Source organism: Podarcis muralis, chromosome 14 (assembly GCF_964188315.1).
Source record: "Podarcis muralis chromosome 14, rPodMur119.hap1.1, whole genome shotgun sequence".
Classification (NCBI taxonomy): domain Eukaryota; kingdom Metazoa; phylum Chordata; class Lepidosauria; order Squamata; family Lacertidae; genus Podarcis; species Podarcis muralis.
The window spans coordinates 50,094,876-50,115,210 of record NC_135668.1 but is presented as its reverse complement, the minus strand read 5'-3'; the positions used below and the strand labels follow the sequence as shown (position 1 = coordinate 50,115,210).

Below are 20,335 nucleotides of genomic sequence, written 5' to 3'. Positions count from 1 at the left end.
GGAAGGTGGCCCTCAAGCTGAGAAATGTCCCCCACCCCCGCTGTAGGTGGGAAAAACCCGTTGATTTCTCTTTACATATGCCAGTCTTCCGCTTGTAACAGAATCCAGTTACTTGACAGTTAGTTTGTTTATTGCATGCACATTCCACCCTTTCCTCCAAGGACCTCAAGGTGGCGTACGTGATTCTCCCCTCCCTCATTTAATCTCCACAACAGCCCTGTGAGGTAGGTTAGGCTGAGAGGCAGTGACTGGCCTATGTTCACAAAGAGAGCTTTACAGCTGGGTGGGGATTTAAACTCTGGTTTCTCCCAGGTCCCAGTCCGATGCTCTAATGCAGTGTTTCTCAAACTTAAGTCTCCAGTTGTTGTTGGACTACAACTCCCATAATCCCTGACCACCGATCCTGCTAGCTAAGGGTGATGGGATTTGTAGTCCGACAACAGCCAGAGACTCAAGTTTAAGAAACACTGCTCTAACCACTCCACCGCTTTCATATTTTTCACGACCGCCTGGCTGGGCGACCAGAGGTTTCCAGAGGAGCAAAATGTCACGAAGGCCTCTCCCTTTCCTGCTTTGCATATGGATCTCTGCAACCCCACCTGTTTCTTGTGACTCGCAACAGCAAGAAGAGGTAGATAACCTTTCCCACCCTGTGTTTGACGTAAGTTAGATGGGAGCTGCAAATTCAGCGATAACATGATTTCTTGAGAAACTGCCGCCCGTGGCTACTGGCATCAGAGATGCACCCTTTCCAAACAGCAGGGTGTTAATGATAATCGAACACAGTCAAAGTCCATTTCCTGCTTGTACGACAATTAGTCTGAGCTTTGAATGAGTGCATTCCGGCCTCCCAAAGCTCCTTGGAGGAATGGTGGAATATGCATATGAAGAATAACTTGTTTGTATATAACTATCATGTCAGGGTCCATCACCTCTTGGGAAATAGAGGGGGAAGAAATGGAGGCAGTGAGAGATTTTACTTTCTTGGGCTCCATGATCACTGCAGATGGTGACAGCAGCCACAAAATTAAAAGACGCCTGCTCCTTGGGAGAAAGGCGATGGCAAACGTAGACAGTGACTTAAAAAGCAGAGCCATCACCTTGCCAACAAAGGTCCGTATAGTTAAAGCCATGGTTTTCCCAGTAGTGATGTATGGAAGTGAGAGCTGGACCATAAAGAAGGCTGATCGCCGAAGAATAGATGCTTTTGAATTCTGGTGCTGGAGGAGACTCTTGAGAGTCCCATGGACTGCAAGAAGGTCAAACCTTTCCATTATTAAGGAAATCAGTCCTGAGTGCTCACTGGAAGGACAGATCGTGAAGCTGAGGCTCCAATACTTTGGCCACCTCATGAGAAGAGAAGACTCCCTGGGAAAGACCCTGATGTTGGGAAAGATAGAGGGCACAAGGAGAAGGGGACGACAGAGGACGAGATGGTTGGATAGTGTTCTCGAAGCTACAAACATAAGTCTGACCAAACTGCGGGAGGCAGTGGAAGACAGGAGTGCCTGGCGTGCTCTGGTCCATGGGGTCATGAAGAGTCGGACACGACTAAACGACTAAACAACAACAACAAAATCATGTCAGGGATTCTTTAGCTACGATGTCTGCATTTGCAGAGGGTTAGACTAGAAGACCCCTAGGGTCCCTTCCAATTCTACAGTTCTATGAGTAGTGGTAATCATCATCATCATCATAATTTATTTATATCCCACCCTCCCCAGCCAAAGCCGGGCTCAGAGCGGCTAACAACAGTAAAAATAACACAGTTTACATAAAATCATAATCATTTAATTGAAATACATTCTAAAATCAATTCATTCTAAAAGCAGTTCAGAATCAAATTAATGGCAACCATTGGGCTTGAGTTCTATGAGGATTACCAAAGGAGGGGGTCAGAATGTGCCTTGGCCAAAGGCCTGGTGGAACAGCTCTGTCTTGCAGGCCCTGCGGAAAGATGTCAAGTCCCTCAGGGCCCTAGTCTCTTGTGACAGAGCGTTCCACCAGATCGGGGCCACAATTGCTGGCAAAGAAGGGCAGAGATGTTTGCATGTATATATTTTCAAGCAGGCACTGCTTTAAAGACGCAGACGTTCAGACAGTGGAAGGGAACTATTGTCTTGTTTCGTTATTGCTCTTATTGTGTACTTTGTATTTTTGTGCCACGAACAGCCCTGAGATCTTTGGATGAAGGGCAGTGTACAAATTTAGTAAACAAGACAAAACTGAAGCTATTCAGATGTATGTATGTTCGTTTATTGCATTTTATATACAACGCTTCCCCCAAAACAGCTCAGGCTCTCCTTCTCTTCTGTTTGATCCTCACAACAACCCTGTGAGGTAGGTTACCCTGAGAGGCTTCATGGCTGAGGGAGGGGGGCATTTGAACCCTGGTCTCAAAGGTCCCAGTCCGACGGCACTCTAACCATGACACAGGTTAGAGTTGGACTCAAACTCCCATCCTCCCCGATTATGAATCAGGCTGGCTGAAGCTGATAGGAGTTGGAATCACCTAGCAACACCCATGAATGAATGAATGAATGAATGAATGAATGAATGAATGAAGAGCTGTTCGATTAACGTCAAACTCACCCAATGCCACATCACCTCCATGCTGCCTGACCCTTGCCACAGACAGCTGCTGGTGCAAATACTCATGGCAGATCAGTGAGTCAATGTCCCAACACTTTATTTTTTTAAATATTAGCTATTGGGTTTTTTGGGGGAGGGTTCCCCACCCCCATGTTCATAACCCTGTTTTGCACCACAGGTCCATCACCCTTCCCCGTTGGTCATGCTGGCAGGGGCTGAAGGAATTATAGAGTCTTAAGAGTTGGAAGGTAGGGATGCGGGTGGCGCTGTGGGTTAAACCACAGAGCCTAGGACTTGCCCATCAGAAGGTCGGCGGTTCGAATCCCCGCAACGGGGTGAGCTCCTGTTGCTCGGTCCCTGCTCCTGCCGATCTAGCAGTTCGAAAGCACGTCAAAGTGCAAGTAGATAAATAGGTACCACTCCAGCGGGAAGGTAAAGGGCATTTCTGTGCACTGCTCTGGTTCGCCAGAAGCGGCTTAGTCATGCTGGCCACATGACCTGGAAGCTGTACACCTGCTCCCTCGGCCAATAAAGCAAGATGAGCGCCGCAACCCCAGAGTTGACCACGACTGGACTTAATGGTCAGGGGTCCCTTTACCTTTACCTTTTAAGAGTTGGAAGGGACCCTGTGGATCATCTAGTCGAGGCTTCCTCAACCTTGGCCCTCCTGATGTTTTTGGCCCACAACTCCTATGATCCCTACCTAACAGGACCAGTGGTCAGGGATGATGGGAATTGTAGTCTCAAAACATCTGGAGGGCTGAGGTTGAGGAAGCCTGATCTATCCAACCCCCTGCAATGCAGGAAAATGCAGCTGTCCCATGCGGGGATCGAACCTGCAGCCTTGGCATCATCAACACCACACTCTAACCAATGGAGGAAGTTGGAGCCCTAAACACCTGGAGAGCACCAGGTTGGAGAAGATAACACCTCTGATCTTCTGATCTGTGCTTCATAGCTGTGAACTGCCCTCCCCACTAGATGGCTCCAAGTTTCTTTTTGCATCCCAACTGATTGGAAAGAGGGGAATCAGCTAATGGGGTGGACAAACTGGCCTCCTCCAGATGTTTAACCCCCATTAGCTCCAGTCAGCACAGAGCAGGGACTGAGAGTAGCTGCAGACCCAAACATCTGGAGGGTTCCAGGTTGAGGAAGGCTGGTCAAAGGCATGGATAGAATCATAGAGTTGGAAGGGAGCCCTGAGGGTCATCTAGTCCAACCCCCTGCAATGCAGGAATCTTTTGCCCAACATGGGACTAGAACCCATGGCCCTGAGATTAAGAGTCTCCTGCTCTACTGACTGAGCTATCCAGGTGGGGAACTTATTTGGGAGACCAAGGTTCAAATCCCAAGCCCCTGTCTCTCAGCCTAACCTATCACACAGGGTTGTTGTGTGGATTAAATGTGGGGGAGAACCATGCATGCCACCCTGAGCTCTTTGGTGAAAAAGGTGGGGGATAAATGCAATGATTAAAATAAATAATCACAAAACCCTCTCTCGGTATCAGTGATTCTCAAGCTTTCTTCCTCTGAGTCACACTTTCAGAATAAAAATCTGCTTGCGCCACTCCAGTTTTTTATTGGAAATAAAATAAAGAAGCAATTTTAGCAGTTGATTGATTTATAACATAGAACACAACTACTGTATAATATGATCGTGGGACGTCCAGAAAGTATAAAACAGCGCAGCTGCATAAAAACATGAATCATTCCCAAAATATAATATTGATTGTCCCTTCCCTCCATACTTGCCGTCCTCTCCTGCCACACCAGTGTGGCGCATCACACCCTGTGAGAACCACTGGCCTATGTGCTTCTGCCACCTAAGGAGAGTTTTGAAAGAGCTTATAACCCAATTCCATGCTTCCCCTTTGAGGGCACAATTGGACCAGCTGACAGCCCACCTGATCCGCACTTGCAAATGCACCTCTCCTTAAGTAGAAAGTTGCATAGCATTGGGGGGGCCTCAAGTCCCACGTCAAAGGGCTGTTGTAAGTCTTGCAGCCAAAGCAATGCACACCAGGTGCTTAGGACACACACAGATGCTCTCCCAGTGCTCGATCTCGTGATTAATAGTATCGGTCATGCACAGAAACAAACGAGGGGTGGGCGGGTTTCAGGAGTTGCAAAAACGATCTTTCAGCAGAGCCCAGTTTGGCTCCTGCCTCTCAAAAAAACGCATCTTTAATTCATTTCCTGGACGCAAGTGGTTTTGGTGACTCACCCGCTTGGTGCCGGCCTGTGTGGTAGGTCTGACTCAGCTGAAGTGGACCAGAACAGGGGCGGGCAGAAGATCATACTAGCTAAATCAGCCATTGCCAACCTCATGGTCGCCAGATCTTTTGGACAACAAATCCCATCAGCTTTAGGCAGCATGGCCATGTTGGCTGGGGGCCGTGGTTGCAGTCCAAAACATCTGAAAGGTACCTGGTTGGAGTAGATTGTTGCTCTTCAGACTTGGGTCCTCAGATGTAAGTGGACTACAATGCCTATCATCCACAGCCAGCTTAGCCCAATAGTCAAGGATGATGGGAGTTGTAGTCCACCCACATCTGGGGACCCAAGGTTGAAGAATATGGGAGTAGATTGTGTGCGTGCATGCACAGACGGCTTTAGAGCATGCCATGTTTGTGTGCCTGCATGTGCCACCGTAGCACATGCTGAGGATTTCCAAATATTGTGCTCTTCATAGGAGTGGGGAGAAAGCGGTCAAGGGAGATGCACACTCACAGAATCAGGGCACCAGGAGGGTCATCTAGTCCAACCCCCTGCAATGCAGGAATCTTTTTGCCCACCACGAGGCTCGAACCCGCAACCCTGAGATTAAGAGCCTCATGCTCTACCAACGGAGCTACCCCCTCTTCCCCTCTCTGTTCTGATGGGGCTGAGGGACAGGGAGGAAAGCTATGAACACAACTCCCAGTCATGCAGAGCAACAGGCTTGTGTGTGCCCATCATCATAAAATAAATACTTAACCCATCAAAGCAATACACTCTGTTGCCTGGGAAATGCTCACACCAGGAACAGCAGGAGGTGGTGAACTATTTGGTAAACTGTACAAATTTCACCCTGGAGCAATAGTATCCTGCAGTTGCAAATACCTAACTAGCCAGAGGGCTTTCTCGGTGGTGGCGCCCGCCCTGTGGAACGCACTCCTATCAGACGTTAAGGAAATAAACAACTATCTGACTTTTAGAAGACATTTGAAGGCGGCCCTGTTTAGGGAAGTTTTTAATGTCTGATGTTTTACTGTATTTTTAATATTTTGTTGGAAGCTACCCAGAGTGGCTGGGAAAATCCAGCCAAATGGGCGGGGTATAAATAAAATTATTATTATTACTATTATTATTATTATTATTATTCTAGTATCTGAGAAGTTGGCGACTCACCTCATGTGCATAGAGTGGTGGGTTAAACCCATAGAGTGGCTGGGGAAACCCAGCCAGATGGGCGGGGTATAAATAATAATAACTACTACTACTACTACTACTACTGATGGCTTATAGATTGGTGTGTTGTTTTTTTAAAGGAATAAAGAAAATCATCTTTCGATATAGAATTGATCTACAGTGTACTGCAATGAATTTTACCTTGACTGTCTATCTCGTCCCTGGGACTCTTTCCATAGGATGGCGTGAAATGCATCTGGAACACAGAACGCTCATAATTCTGACCCAAAACCATTCAGCAGAAGGTAACACTCAACAATATGGAGTGCTTGGTGCATTAAAAGTGTGCATTTTGCTACATAAGGGTTTAGCCGTTGCCTGTGGTATTCATCGTGTTAAATTGTTTGTTAGTTTATTAATTGAATTTCTATCTAGCTCTTCGTCCCAAAGGTTCTCACGTCAGCAAAAACCAGCCCAATTAAAAATAAAATTTAAAAAAAACCAAATTGAAAGCATCTACAAACAATATTAAAAAGTTCAAATGGTGCTTAATCACATATAAGAAGAATTAAAGCTGAAGCTTCTTCTTGCTGGCTGCTTTTCTGGGCTGGCCTTTGATTTTTGATTTTGGCAAAAATAATATATATAGGCCCAGGAATTGGAGGCAGGGGTGATCTTCTTGCCCCTTCGTGGGTTTATTTGCCTTTCAGTGGAGGAGAATAAACTTCCGCCTCCCAGCCAGGCGCTGGTGGTTAAGACGGTGTGGAGGTGATCAAAGGCACCTTTGATACACAACAGAGCTCCCTCCCAGCTGCAAACAAACCACAATTCTATTCATATTTATTTACCAACGTTATGACAATATGGAGGCAGGCTGGCTGGCTGGCTGGCTGGGGCAGGTCTCTGGGCCCTGCATCAAACAAGGCAGGCAGCATCGCTTTAGCAAGATGTGTCAGCGAGATACAGGACAGCATCTTTTGCAAGGAAATATAGCCTGGATTCTGGAGACTGGGATGTTGACGCTGCTCACGCCTCCTTTTAGAGGAGGGTGTAACAGTCCTCATCTTTTGGTGGAGTGGCGTAGGATCCAGTCTTTTATTTCATAAAACCTGCATACTGCTTGATTGTAAGGGAAAACAGAACAGTTTACAAACAAGAAGAATTGTAAATAAAAACAGTTTAAAAACAACTATTTAAAACAGTCAAATAATAATTAAAATAAACAATAAGCTAAACACAGATTAAATCATGTGTCAAGCATTTTTATAGCTTTATAATAGTAGTTTCACCATATTTCAAGCCACTTTGTGAAGGATCTCCCCCCCCTCACTTGAGAAACAGGATATTAATACATAAATAGGTAACAAAATCATTTTTTAAAAAAATCAGTGAAGGACAGACTGTGGCAGAATAAATAAAACATACAGTCGTACCTTGGATCCCGAACACCTTGCAAGTCGAACGTTTTGGCTCCCGAACGCCGTAAACCCGGAAGTGAGTGTTCCGGTTTGTGAACGTTCTTTAGGACCCAAACATCTGATGTGGCTTCCGCTGCTTCTGATTGGCTGCTGGAGCTTCCTGCAGCCAATTGGAACCCGCGCCTTGACCTCTGAACATTTTGGAAGTCAAATGGACTTCCGGAATGGATTCCGTTCGACTTCCGAGGTACCACTGTGCAGGCTACTGGTGGAAGTCTTCAACACTATAAAATTTAGCCAGGGAGGAATAGGAAAGAGAATGAGAAAAGCCGTCTGAGGACGTGGGGGGAGATGTCTTTTACTTTCACCTGTGAAACGTTGGAAGGGTGTGGGAAATACCTCTGAGCATGTACGAAGTGTCTTCCCATTTCCCCACTGACTAATCACAACTCATGAACATGCACCTGGGCTGTGTAGGCAACGTACATTTAAGCACACCCACCCCACACAAAAGAACGATAATTTATTCCCTCCCAGAACTATAATTCCCAGCACCCTTCACAAACTATATTTCCCAGGATTCTTGGGCATGTGCATTAAATGTATGGATGCACTCCTGGCTTTAGGGCAAATGTTTCCAGGAGAGCAGGTTGCATTTCTTCTTCCTCCTCCTCCTCCATCCTTCCTTCCTCTCCGTCTCTCCGATTATATATACTTTCAAAATTAAGCCCTGGGTGGATCTTGGTGCTTTGCCACACGGTTAAAACAATCCACTAAACTAAAGCAAACAGGAGGTTCCAGGCTGATGGTGTTTGTCATGTAGGAGGGAGTCATAATAGCGCAGAGCAAACTCAGGGCAGGGAGCGGCCGTCCCAGGAAGGAATTTTTGCAGAGCCCTCCTCCCAAGAAAGCACCTTGGACCTTAAGGCTGAAACGCTCTCGCGGGGTGCTTAATGAGCCAAGGGGCAAAGCGAGCACAAAGGGTGCCTTTCAAATTCGCAGCGTTGGCCCCCAGCCAGAGCCACCACCCTTGGGAGCAGGCAGAGGGAACTGGATGAAAGGGAGCTGGGGGAAAAAAGACCAAAAAAACCCACCCCTCCATGTTCTGCACCTGTTGTCCTGGCAGCAAAATGGGCCTCTCTCTCTTTGCACCATTATGAAAGGAATCTAGCACGGCCTCCGCTAAGTCACCCTCCAGAATTTCACAGCCATTGTATAAGGAGAAGTCTGGTTTCAATGTACAGTGGTACCTCGGGTTACAGACGCTTCAGGTTACACACTCCGCTAGCCCAGAAATAGTACCTCGGGTTAAGAACTTTGCTTCAGGATGAGAACAGAAATCGTGCAGCAGCGGCACAGTGGCAGCAGGAGGCCCCATTAGCTAAAGTGGTGCTTCTGGTTAAGAACAGTTTCAGGTTAAGAACGGACCTCCGGAACAAATTAAGTACCGGTACTTAACCCAAGGTACCACTGTACTTTTTTGGAAAGCAGCTATGAGATTTTCCTTTTCTTTTTTAATGAAAGAGTGGCATAGATTATACAGTGGTACCTCGGGTTACATATGCTTCAGGTTACGTACACTTCAGTTTACAGACTCCGCTAACCCAGAAATAGTACCTCGGGTTAAGAACTTTGCTTCAGGATGAGAACAGAAATCATGCAGCAGCGGCGCAGCGGCAGCGGGAGGCCCCACTAGCTAAAGTGTTAAGTTCTTAACCCGAGGTACCACTGTATATATGTAAAGAAATAAAGGCTACGTACATGTTATGCCTTTAAAGCTCACTTGAATCACATTTCATCCCCTCAAAGAATTCTGGGTGCTGTAGTTTGTTTAAAGCTACGGTATGCACATAGAGAGAAGAAAGGGGAGGGAAATGATAGCAATGAGTGCCTTGGCAGTTAAGCTTGGCTGAAGTGTATATAGCATAGGCATCGATTTAAGGGTAATGGGGTAGCTCAGCTGGCAGAGCATGAGATTCTTCATCTCAGGGCCTTGAGTTCGAGCCCCACGTTGGGCAAAGATTCTGGCATGGCAGAGGGTTGGACTAGATGGCCCTCGGGGTCCCTTCCAAGTCTATGATTATATGAAAGGGGGCCTGTAGTCCTCCAGAAGAGGCTGGACTCCAACTCCCATCAGCCCTAGGTAGCATGGCCAATGGGCAGGGGATGATGGGAGCTGGAGTCAATCAACATCTGCATACTGCAGGCATGGCCAAACTCGGCCCTCCAGCTGTTTTGGGACTACAACTCCCATCATCCCTAGCTAACAGGACCAGTGGTCAGAGATGATGGGAATTGTAGTCCCAAAATGGCTGGAGGGCCAAATTTGGCCATGCTGTGTACTAGTTGAATGTGGCCCTCCAGGCTTCTCTGCCCAGCGCTCAGAACTCTCCCCAGGCACACCCTCTTAATGGCCCGCATTGCACCCTCCTGGAGTATTTTGGTCTGGCTGGGATGTGCCTGTGGACTCATACAAGGCTTCCTGCTTGCTTGGAGGATAGAAAGGGGAAATTTGCATTCTATTCATTGCTCCTCCCGCTCTTGCCTCTGGCCCCGCCTCCCCTTGGAAGGCGGCCCCTGGAAGGCTGCCTAGCAGAGAATGTGGCCCTCAGGCTGGAAAAGGGGAACAGGGATGAGCATACCCAAGGTTGTTTTTAAATAGAAATTTCTAACTAATATATTTGTGCGTTTCAGAAACAGAAATGGTAAGCAAAACGCAGCGGCTGAAATCTTGCATCTTTACAATCCAGGGCACATATACTAGGGAAGCAATCTGATGACGCCAAGGTTGCAGGTTCGATCCCCACATGGAACAGTTGCTTATTCCTGCATTCCAGGGGTTGGACTAGATGACCCTGAGGGTCCCTTCCAGCGCTGTGATTCTATGATTCCATTGTGCTCAGTGGTTCTTACACCCCTATTAAGCCTGCTCAGGATCACTGTAGGGCTACTGAACTGGATGGACTTGGTACAGAACGGCTCCCTAAAATGTTCAAGTCCATAAACGCTTTTCTTGGTGGCACTGACTTCTGCATAAACACGTATTGCAGATAACATCCAAGGGGAGAGAACACATTTTTTAATCAGCATTATTAGGACATTTCCCAGTCTGCTGGTTAACGCTGCGCTTGATAAATAACAACACAAACGTTTGAACACATCTTAATTCAGAAATAATAAATAATATTTTTCCATCTTGCAAAGCAGCCAACGCTTCCAATCATTTCTGGGTTTTTTGTTTGTTGTTTAAAAATCATTTATATGCATACCCCTTAGATTTAAGCAGCATGGAGTTTCTTCTTCCAGAGAAAACTCGGGATAATTTTATACAAAGCCGGAGCATCCATTTGCCTCTCTGACCAAGTGACACATCTTGGTGTTGTCAATGTAATAACTGTTTTTGTAAGTTTGAAATTGCTGTAGTATAACTGGACTGGGGGACCTGATGGTGAAAAAAGGGTATTATTGTTATTTATTATTATTCAGCACATGACACAAGCACAGGGAACTGTGATACTTCTGTTTCTCCTTCCTTTCTTCCAGGCATCTACCTGTACAGCGGGGATTATTTCGCCAAGGGCGCCTGGGGCAAAGCCGTGACGATGGAGCCACCCTTCCCCGCAGATGCCGGGCGCGCTTCGTCCTCCGTGGCACTTTCCGACGTGCAAACCACGCATCCGTGCTCCCTCGGGATGCGAGCGGCCTTGAACTCGAGCGGGCTTCCTGCCAAACAACTGCGCTACTTTTTATTTGCTTTGAAACAACGGGCGGTTCGGGCGAGACTAAGCAGGGAAACCAGGCAGCGTGGCGTTTGCGCAAAGGTGCGCGCCAGAAGCGCGCTTTGCAAACGCCGACGGCTTTCCCGATTTCACTGCGGAGGAAGAAACCGCCGTTTGCAAGAGGAAAGGAACAATGAAGGAGGCCCTTTTCCTTTGCAAAAAAGGGCTTTCAATCTCCAAATCATGCTGCTGCTTTTTCATGGGGGTGGGCGGGGGAAGGACCGGCGTCCTGGAAGTGCAAATCAATCCACCACCGGTGCCAAACGCACGCGTCCACCAAACCTGATTTAAAGGAGTGGGGTGGGGAGGAAACAGCCCAGCCTCCAATCCCACCCCCATCTCCGCTTTTGGGTCGCATGCATTTTGCACATTGCGCACCAAACACCCCTCCCGTCCCTTTCCTCTCTCTGGATTGGGCAGCGTCTCCTTTTGTTAGCATCCACTCGCAGCCTGCCATTGGATATCCCTCCACGTCAATTAAATGGGAAGAGGAGGAGGAGGAGTGCCCCCTCCCCCTAAACCCGGAGAGCGCGTGAGGATTCCCTCCCCCGCTCCCCGCCCCCCTTTAAATTCCTCCTTTTTTTTTTTTTTTTTTTGCTTGCAAAGATTTGGTGCAAAGAGGGGGAAAGGGGGGGAAAAAAGCTGGGGGAAAGAGAGACGAGAGAGCGCGGGGGCTGGGTGGCTTTTGCATGCAAAATGCCCCCCTGCAAGCCATAAAGCAGCAGCAGCAGAAGAAGAAGAATACAGGAGAAGAAAGGGGCGAGAGGAATCCAGGCGTTTCCTTCCCCCCTCCTCCTTCCTTCCTTCCTTCCCTCCCTCCTCCTCGGATGGGCAGCCCGAGAGCGGGAGGAGGCGGTGGCGGCTGGAGCGGCGAGAAGGCCTTTTGCAAGGCGCCGGGAGGACCGGGCTCCGTTCCGGATTGGTGCTGAGGCCCGGCAGGATTCACTCCCTCCCCCGTTGCTTCGCCGCCTCCCGGCGTTGGGGAGAAGTTGGATTATTTGGCGAGGGAGACGGGCGCCCTCCTCGTCTCGCTCTTTTTTCCTGGGCTCAGCTGCTGTTTCGGGGTGTTGGTTTTTTCTTGCAAAGGCTAACTTAAAAGGGGGAGAAATCACATTGCATTCTGGATTTATCCCTCTGGATTAATTCCTCCTCCGGGCGGTGGGGATGAAGCGGCGGCGGCAGCAGCAACATGGATCCCCTCTGGAAACGGCGGCCGGCCCTTTGCAAGCGCGCTTCGGGATCCTGCGCGGAAATTGCGCCTGAGGACGCCGACCGGGAAAGGAGCAAGTCTGCGCGCAAAGCTCTCAGCATCCCTCCTTCGAAAGCGCACCGCTGCTCCTCGCTCCTCTCCTCCGGGATCTGCCCACTTTCTGCTCCGTCGAAGGCCGACCTGCCTTGACAGCTGGGATTTTCTTTTTTTCTCCTCCATCCGCTTTTCTCTCTCGCTCCCTCTTTTTCTGGCAACCTCCTGGAGCCTCAGAGATCCAGATTTGGGGAGCTGTTTGGTTTGCAAGCCCCGATCTGCTTTAACTAGCCTGCTCCGGGGCCACATAATTTTTTCCCTCTTCTTCCCATTTCCTCCACGCCAGTTTTTTTGTTTTGTTTCGTTTGCCTCTGGCGAAAAAATAAATAAAATCGGGATGTTCTTGCACGCCAGTTTCTCTGTTGCTCCGGATTTCTCGCGAGGAGGTGTTTGTGGCCTAGCAGGCAGATGAAAGGGATTTGGCCCTGGTCAGTTTCCACTCTTGGATTTTAAAAGGATCCTGTTTTTTATACGTAGAGAAATATTTATACAAAGGAGAACGAAGCTTGCACATTGTGTGTTTTTGGGTCCCTCCCCTTTATTCCTCTTTTAAAATAGTGGACGAAAGTTGGGAAAGGAGAAGCTCTGATTTCTGGCCTCGTTCTCGCCCTCCTGTTTTCCTTTCTTCCCTGGGTAGACAACGCCATGTCTGCTAAAGATAATCCCTGCAGGAAATTTCAAGCTAACATTTTTAACAAGAGCAAATGCCAGAATTGTTTTAAGCCTCGCGAGTCGCACTTGCTCAACGATGAAGATTTGAACCAGGTGAGACTTGGGTTGAGAGAGGGCGTTTTGGTGTCAGGGGGTGGAGGATTCTAAGCGCAATATTTGCAGTTATTCCTGTACTTGAAGGTGGCTCCTACTGAGCGCTGCTGCTGCTGCTGCTGCACACATTGTTAAACGACAGCAGTGGAACAGGCCTTGCCTGCCTGCCTGTTTATAATACTGAAGTAGTGGAAGAGGGAGGATGTAATTTGAAAAGGCCACTGGCCACAGTTGCTTTATTCTTTTGCAAACAGGAAAAGAATGTATCTCTCTGTTCTTTCCTCCCCTTTTGACTTTGACCAGAAGTGTGACCTCATAACCGTGACACACGCACAACAGAACCACTTTGTGATGTCAACACTTTATGAATCATTTATGTAAAAAAAAAATAGATTATTTTATTTTTATTTTGGGGGAGTGGAATCAAAACGGGTTTCTCCTCCTAATCTATTAATCTTTCTGGCTGGAATTGTTAGCCTGCAGGAGGGAATTTTAACATCTATGCGCCACCCATCCGGATTGCAAGGCCTCTGGATTGCTAACTAGGACACCAGCTCTTGCTGCAAGCATTTCTCTCCCTGCCACCTTGAGGGCTAGAACCTTAAAATGCCAAAGAGGGAAGTTTCTGAAAGCTTGTCTCCACCATATCAAAGGCAGGGCGTCTGGGAGAGGCTATTTATTTTTTAGGTGAACCCTTTGTAAATTTGCCCTTGTAATTTTTTTTTTAAAGTCGTGTAGTTGTAAATGGCAGAATCTGGGACCATTGAATTCAAGTGCGGTGCAGAAGCATGTCTTTAAACCACACACCCCTCCTGTTCAGGCTGCTGCTGATAAACAGTGGCGGGAGGGGGGGGCGGGTGAAGCACATCCCTCCCTGGGCTGATGATCAAACAATCCGTTGCTTCTGTTCCCACCCTTCCCCTCCTCATTCCACACTACTTCTGACATCCATGGTTACAATCCTATTATGGAAATGAGATCAGTCATATTGCAGAGCTGGGAGGGGGAGGGCGCGCACACACACACACACACACAGAGAGAGATAATGTAATCTGGAAGCTAATATGGAAAAAATGTATTTCTCTGAGCAACGTTGTACAAGTGCATAGCTGACCAGAAGTGTTTGCACAAAGCCTGGAGGGGCTCAGGGTTTGGCCAGCGGTGCTTCAAGCAACAGCAGCTGCTTTCTGGTTCCTTGCAAGTTCTTCTCTTCTCTCTTCCTTTGCTGTTTAGTGTGAATCATGGAGCAAATTTGTGATGTGGCTAATTTCTCTCTCTCCATCCATTAAAAAAAAACAACAGAAGAAAGCCCGACAGATAAATAACTCTGCATTTGTTTTGCTGAAAAGGGGTATAGTTTCACTCTCTTGTTCAAGGGAGGGAGTTTTACTTATATATTTATATCAAACTTATTTGTCGCCTTTTTTGTAAACAAAGTGTAACTCAAAAAGCACCTCATGACAATAAACACATTAGATCCAGCATAGGACAGAGGAGGGTGGGAAATCAAACAGGAGCAATTTTTTAAAGGCAGGATTTAAACAACCTGCCTGCTTAAGTTCCTTGAGAGGCAGTGTGGTGTAGTGGTTAGACTAGACTAGGACTGGGGGAGACCTGGGTTCGAATCCTCACCTGGTCATGAAGCTCCCTGGGTGACCTCAGAAGCCAGTCACTGGGGAAGAAGTTGGGATATGGATGTGTTCAGTAAATAAATACACACGTACCCTGCCTACTTCTTAAGATTGAGGTATTGCTTGGTAAGGTAGCAACCCTGGCCTGGGTCGCTCAGGTGAGATGATGATGATAACGACAATTAATTAAATTTGCATGCTGCCCTGTAGCTGCAGGTCTCAGGGCGGTTATGGTCACCCTGTTTCTGGAACTGCACCCTTTGAATTTTGGGTTCGGGGCCTGCCATGTGGTTGAAGGCATCTCTGTGCACCTCTCAATTGAAAAACCACACCCCCCAAAGTAATGTATGTAGAATAAGAAGATTGGGGTGGGTGTGTGCATGTGCACACGCACCAATCTGTTGGGTCCGGTGGGTGTGTTTGCACACCTGTCATGCCAGCCCTTCCCACGCGCCAGCCAAGCGCACGTTCTGCTCTAGTGTGTTGACTACAATGGGATGCTTCTTTCCTGCCTCATTTCTGCAAGGCTGGGTGGGTGGCCCTGCGGGTGCCGAGAAAAAGCCTCCACGGGCAGCTCTGCACCCCGGGGGCCGTGTTGGTGAGTGCCAAGTGCCCTTTAAACTGCTGCAGGTTTATATATATATAACGGGGGAGCATTCAAGCGTGTGAACCGACTCCCCCCGCCCACCTCTGATTCTGAAGTGGTACAGCCCTGACATAAGCGAGCCACCTCAACATCATCTGTCTCGTGTGAAAAGTAGGCCGTTTATGTGTTTTTCTGGATGGTTTTTTAAAAAACCAGTTTCTGCATTTTTGTGAATGCGCTTCGCTCAACCGAGAGCTCCTTAGGGACCCAGGTGGTTTGTTTCTGTTGCGTTCAGTGCCTGTTTCATTTCGCTGATGATTACAGGGCAAGGGTTTGGTTTGGTTTGGTTTGGGGAAAAACACAACCACCGAAAGCGTCGTAATTTACCATGCTACCTTGTTTTGGATCAGGACAATGTTCATCCTGTAGTTTGATGCCACAGTTGCAATATCAGCAGGTCTAGGTGCCTCCGGGGAGCCCCACAAACAGGGTGCCAAAGCAGCTGCCCCTTTCTTCCTTCCATCAGCCCCAGCCAGCATAGGCCCGATGGTCAGGCCTGGTGGAAGCTGGAGCTCTGCAGCATCTCAAAGACCACAGGTTTCCCAGCTTGGGACTGAATAAGCAAAACGGAGCCTCCCATTTTTCGAGGAGGCTGTTATGTGTGAATGCCATGCGCTGGGAAGAAAGCTTTGTTGGCTGAGTTTCCTAGGGGCATCTGGGTGGAAAAAGAAGGCTGGAACAGATGGGATAGCACAGTTGGCAGAGCGTGATGCTCTTAATCTCAGGGCTGTGGGTTCAAGCCCCTCGTTGCGCAAAAGATTCCTGCACTACATGGGGTCAGACTAGATGGCCCTGGCGGTTCCTTCCAATTCTACAAGTCTGGGATTCTATCTTGGGTCTGTCTACTGAGGCGATTCCCTACGAACCTGAATGCAGAATTGCTTTAAAAATTCCAAGTGGCCCACGTAAAAGATCAGGAAATGATGGTTTGGGAGCAATTTAGCACAGAGTTCATTCTACTTTTTCCTGCCCTGATTTCACTTTTGTAAGTTGGCACTGACTGTGGGTGATGACCATGGGCCTCCCTGTTCCCCTTTGTCAATCTGCAGGCTGTGTTTCTCCTGATACCAAATTGGGAGCTGATCCCTAGAAATACCTGACTGTGCGACAGGGCAGGTTATCCCTTCCCTGGTCAGAGGCTGCAGACAACCTGCTCCTCACTGGTTGTAAGCTCAACTCTACAGCAAGGAGCCACTGCTTGCTTGCCTTCCTGCATTAAATGGGTTGAGAATTCTCTTGCATATTCCATTGCATAATCTCTGTGTGGGTTGCAGAAGATGGGCAGGTGTTTCTGAACCTTGGTGGTTTAACCATAGCAACAGCTGAAAGGGCCTTAACCCAGGGTTACCAGACGTCCCCGGTTCCCGGGGACAGTCCCCAGATTTGCAAATCTGTCCCTGGAGCCAGCCTGGTAGTGCAGTTGGCTCTGGCTGGCTCTGGGCTGCTGACTGCCACTGCCACCTCTGCCAAGGGGGAACCGGGGACGTCCGGTGGTACAGATCTCCTGCCCCCTGTGTTTTGACTGATGGGGGAGGCTTGGGAGTTGTGGGCAGGCGGGCGTTGCCCAGGAGGGGTACAAGGTGCGCTGTTTCTCTGTGGGCAAGGTGCAAAGCCCTTCTTTCGCACCCTGTGAAACATAAATGCGCAGAGTTTTTAAAAAACTGGGCAACAGCGCGCCACCTGCCCATGTCTCCTGAGCCTCCCCTGATCTCCTTCCCCCCTCCCCCTTCCCCCTTTGTTCTGACTGATCAGGGGAGGCCCGGGAGTCGTGGGAGGGCAGCCATTGTCCTTCTTTTTTAAAAACTGTGCATTTGTTTCACAGGGTGCGAAAGAAGGGCTTTGCACCTTTATACAATATGCATGTGTGCTTGGGCCCAGGGTCTTTTGCCTCACCAACCCCACTGCTGACTCCCTGTTGCTACTCAGCTTCAAAAAAGAAAGAAAAAAAGTGTCCCTGGATTCATTGGGAAAAAATCTGGTAACCATACCTTAACCTCTAAAGTTGAGCTGCTGAAATCACAGAATCATAGAGTTGGAAAGGGGTCCTGAGGGTCATCTAGTCCAACCCCCTGCAATGCTTAGGAGAAAACTAGGAGCGAAAGCTGAATCTCTCTTCCTCTGATCGTGAGTCTTTCCACTAGTAGGAGGTTGAAGGAACCTTTTCATCTAACCCTAGGTGTGTTTTTGATTGCTTTTATATTGTGCCTTTTTCTCCAAGAAGTTCAGGGTGGTACACATAGTTCTCCCCATGTTATCCTTACAAACAACCCTGCAAGGCAGATTATGCTGAGAGACACAGTGACTGCCCCCCCCCAAGGTCACCCACGAGCTTCGTGGCCAAGAAGGAATTTGAACCCTGGTCTCCCAACCTTCTGACGGCTGCAAAAGGCTTGCAGACCCAGTTCAGATCCTGCAGACAAATGCTTTGATTGAGCATGTAGTTAATCTTAAAATTCTCCCCCTTAAATTTGCGGCTCTCTACCCAGACTTCACCTCCACACCATGCATTTAAAAGCATGGCTCCCCTCCCTCCCCAAAAAAGAACCCTGCAGTTTACCTGCACAGAGCTACAATTCCCAGAACCCTTAAGAAACTAGAGTTCTCACAATAAGGGGAGTCGTGTGCTTTAAATTTGTGATGTGGGTGTGTGACCAGAAATGCTCGTTTGCCCCGGGCTCTGGATGGTGGATGAAATAGTAAAAAAAATATGTCTCAAAATGAAACATGTGGAGATTCCACAAGTTTAAAGCATGCTCATCTCTGGACTTGGCAAGTAGAGATTTTGTGACCTGCCAAGTTAAATGCAGTCTGCTGGTGGCATGATGGCAAACCGTCTGTGGGTTTTGCCTGATCGTCAAATGCTTTGCAGGTTGCTGTTTAGTTTGGTCTGGCTGCAAAGTTTTTTACATTTTGCTCCTTTGCTGCTTTGACTAAACCAGGGGTCAGCAACCTAAGGCCCATGGGCCGGAAGCGGCCCACGGAGGTCGTTTGACCGGCCCACGAGCCGCCCCCGAACCGAGCCACCCGATCACACGCTGTGCTAAACTGGTGCAGCGCGGTGTGGGAACTCGCTTCCGTGGTGCCAGAAATCGCGTCTGCGCAGATGCCAAAAATTGTGGGTGGGCACGCTCACGCACACGCGCGATCCTGCCCATGGAGGGATCTCCACGGGACTGATCCTGCCCAGGCAAGATAAACCTTGCTGACCCCTGGACTAAGCCCTGCCTCACACCTGCTTATTTGAAGAATTGAGCTACCAGTCAGACATGGAAGCAGGGGTGTTTGGAGGGGGTCGGATCACATGGTGACGGGAGCAAGTCAGCAGTAAATCACATAGAACAAGTTGGAGTTAACTCTTTATTAGCAAAAACAGGATTGACATGAGTGTCAGGACTAATGAGCGCAGCAACTCAGCTCCAAAAGGCATTGCCCCCCGAAGCAGTTGCTGAAGATCTCTGCCTCCTCACAGCTGCCTAAGTCCCTTCCTCTCCAGGGTTTTCCCCAAGCAATCTGAGACTGTGCTTGCATGAAGCGAACTCCTCCGCAGCCCTTTTCATGCCTCTTCTGGTTCTGGGAGACAAGTGGGGAGAGGAGATTGTCACTTGGAGGGGAGACACCCATACCTCTCCACTAGCCTGACTCCTCTCTGCCTCTTGGCCTCCCTCCTCTCCTCCTTCGGCTTCTGCCTCTGAGTCTGGGCTGCTCTCTGCCATAGACTCTCCCCGCTCACTTAGCCCTGTTCCCTCTTCGACTTCCAACACTTCCTCTTCCCAGTCTTCTCCCTCTGACCACTCATTGGCATCCCACCACCAAATGCCTTGGTACTCAAACAACTTGGAACCCAAACACTGCAAATCCGTAAGTGTTCTGGTTTGTGAACATTATTTGGAAGCCGAACGTGCTCCGTTTTGAGTGCCACACTTCCGTTTTGAGTGTTACACTTCCGATTTGAGTGTTACGCTGAGGTCTGTCTGTTTTTGCTATTCATTCTGCGTTTTCGTGACTGTGTGGAACCCAGTTCAGTTACTGATTGTGTGATTGCAGTATATTGTTTATCGCTTTCATTTTATGGATCAGTGGTCTCGTTAGATAGTAAAATTCATGTTAAATTGCTGTTTTAGGGGTTGTTTTTAAAAGTCTGGAACGGATTAATCCATTTTGCATTACTTTCTATGGGAAAGCGCACCTTGGTTTTGGAACGCTTTGGTTTTGGAACAGATTAAGTTTGAGAACCAAGGTACCACTGTATAGGAGGTTTGTGAGTCCCGCCTTTAAGCAGAGGAGTGTGTGATTGGTGATTTGCAAATTGCACTGTCATGACTTAATCAGCACTTTTATTTATTTACTAGGGTTTGCGCCTGGGCTTGCTCCACTCTCTAACCTCCCTGCCATTAACCCACTTCCATGCCACAGCCACTGAGGTTGTGTATCGCACCAACCCCTATCCTGACTTCATGCAAATCCAGGATTGTGATGCAGCACTGCTCATCCTCCAATGGGGGCTGTGCGATGACAGCCTTCCATTTTTATGCATATAGGAAGATACTGTACATGCAATTTTATGTCCTTCGTTACAGGGCCCCTGGAGCAAATTACTATAATTAAAAAGCATAAACCATTCAGAAGGATTAAAAACACAACACGCGGTTCAATACAACTTTCCCCCCTTAAATACGTGTTTGTACAAAAAAAGGGGCTATTATACACTTCAAAGAAGTGTAAGCATTTACAAATGCGAGTTTAAGCTCTAATGAAAGCCACAAATATAAAAATGTTTTGATATGGAAAGAGAAATAAAAACCTAAATTAAT

General features: G+C 48.1%; 2 protein-coding genes across 6 annotated transcripts in view; both read left to right on the top strand.

The window, feature by feature from the left end:
• LOC114584598 (cytochrome P450 2W1-like) overlaps positions 1-20,335 on the top strand; it is a 124,167-nt gene that overhangs the window by 26,796 nt on the left and 77,036 nt on the right. The gene's annotated exons all lie outside the window — the stretch shown is intronic.
• MPRIP (myosin phosphatase Rho interacting protein) overlaps positions 11,680-20,335 on the top strand; it is a 161,814-nt gene continuing 153,158 nt past the window's right edge. For 2 of the 5 annotated variants that reach the window (XM_028705643.2, XM_028705645.2), the window contains exon 1: positions 11,790-13,247. In XM_028705643.2, coding sequence (XP_028561476.2) covers positions 13,128-13,247 — 120 coding nt within the window. In that variant the 5' untranslated portion in view covers positions 11,790-13,127. Of the gene's footprint in view, positions 13,248-20,335 lie in introns of all 5 variants that reach the window. The other 3 variants (XM_077918691.1, XM_028705639.2, XM_028705642.2) reach the window with 3 other exon arrangements.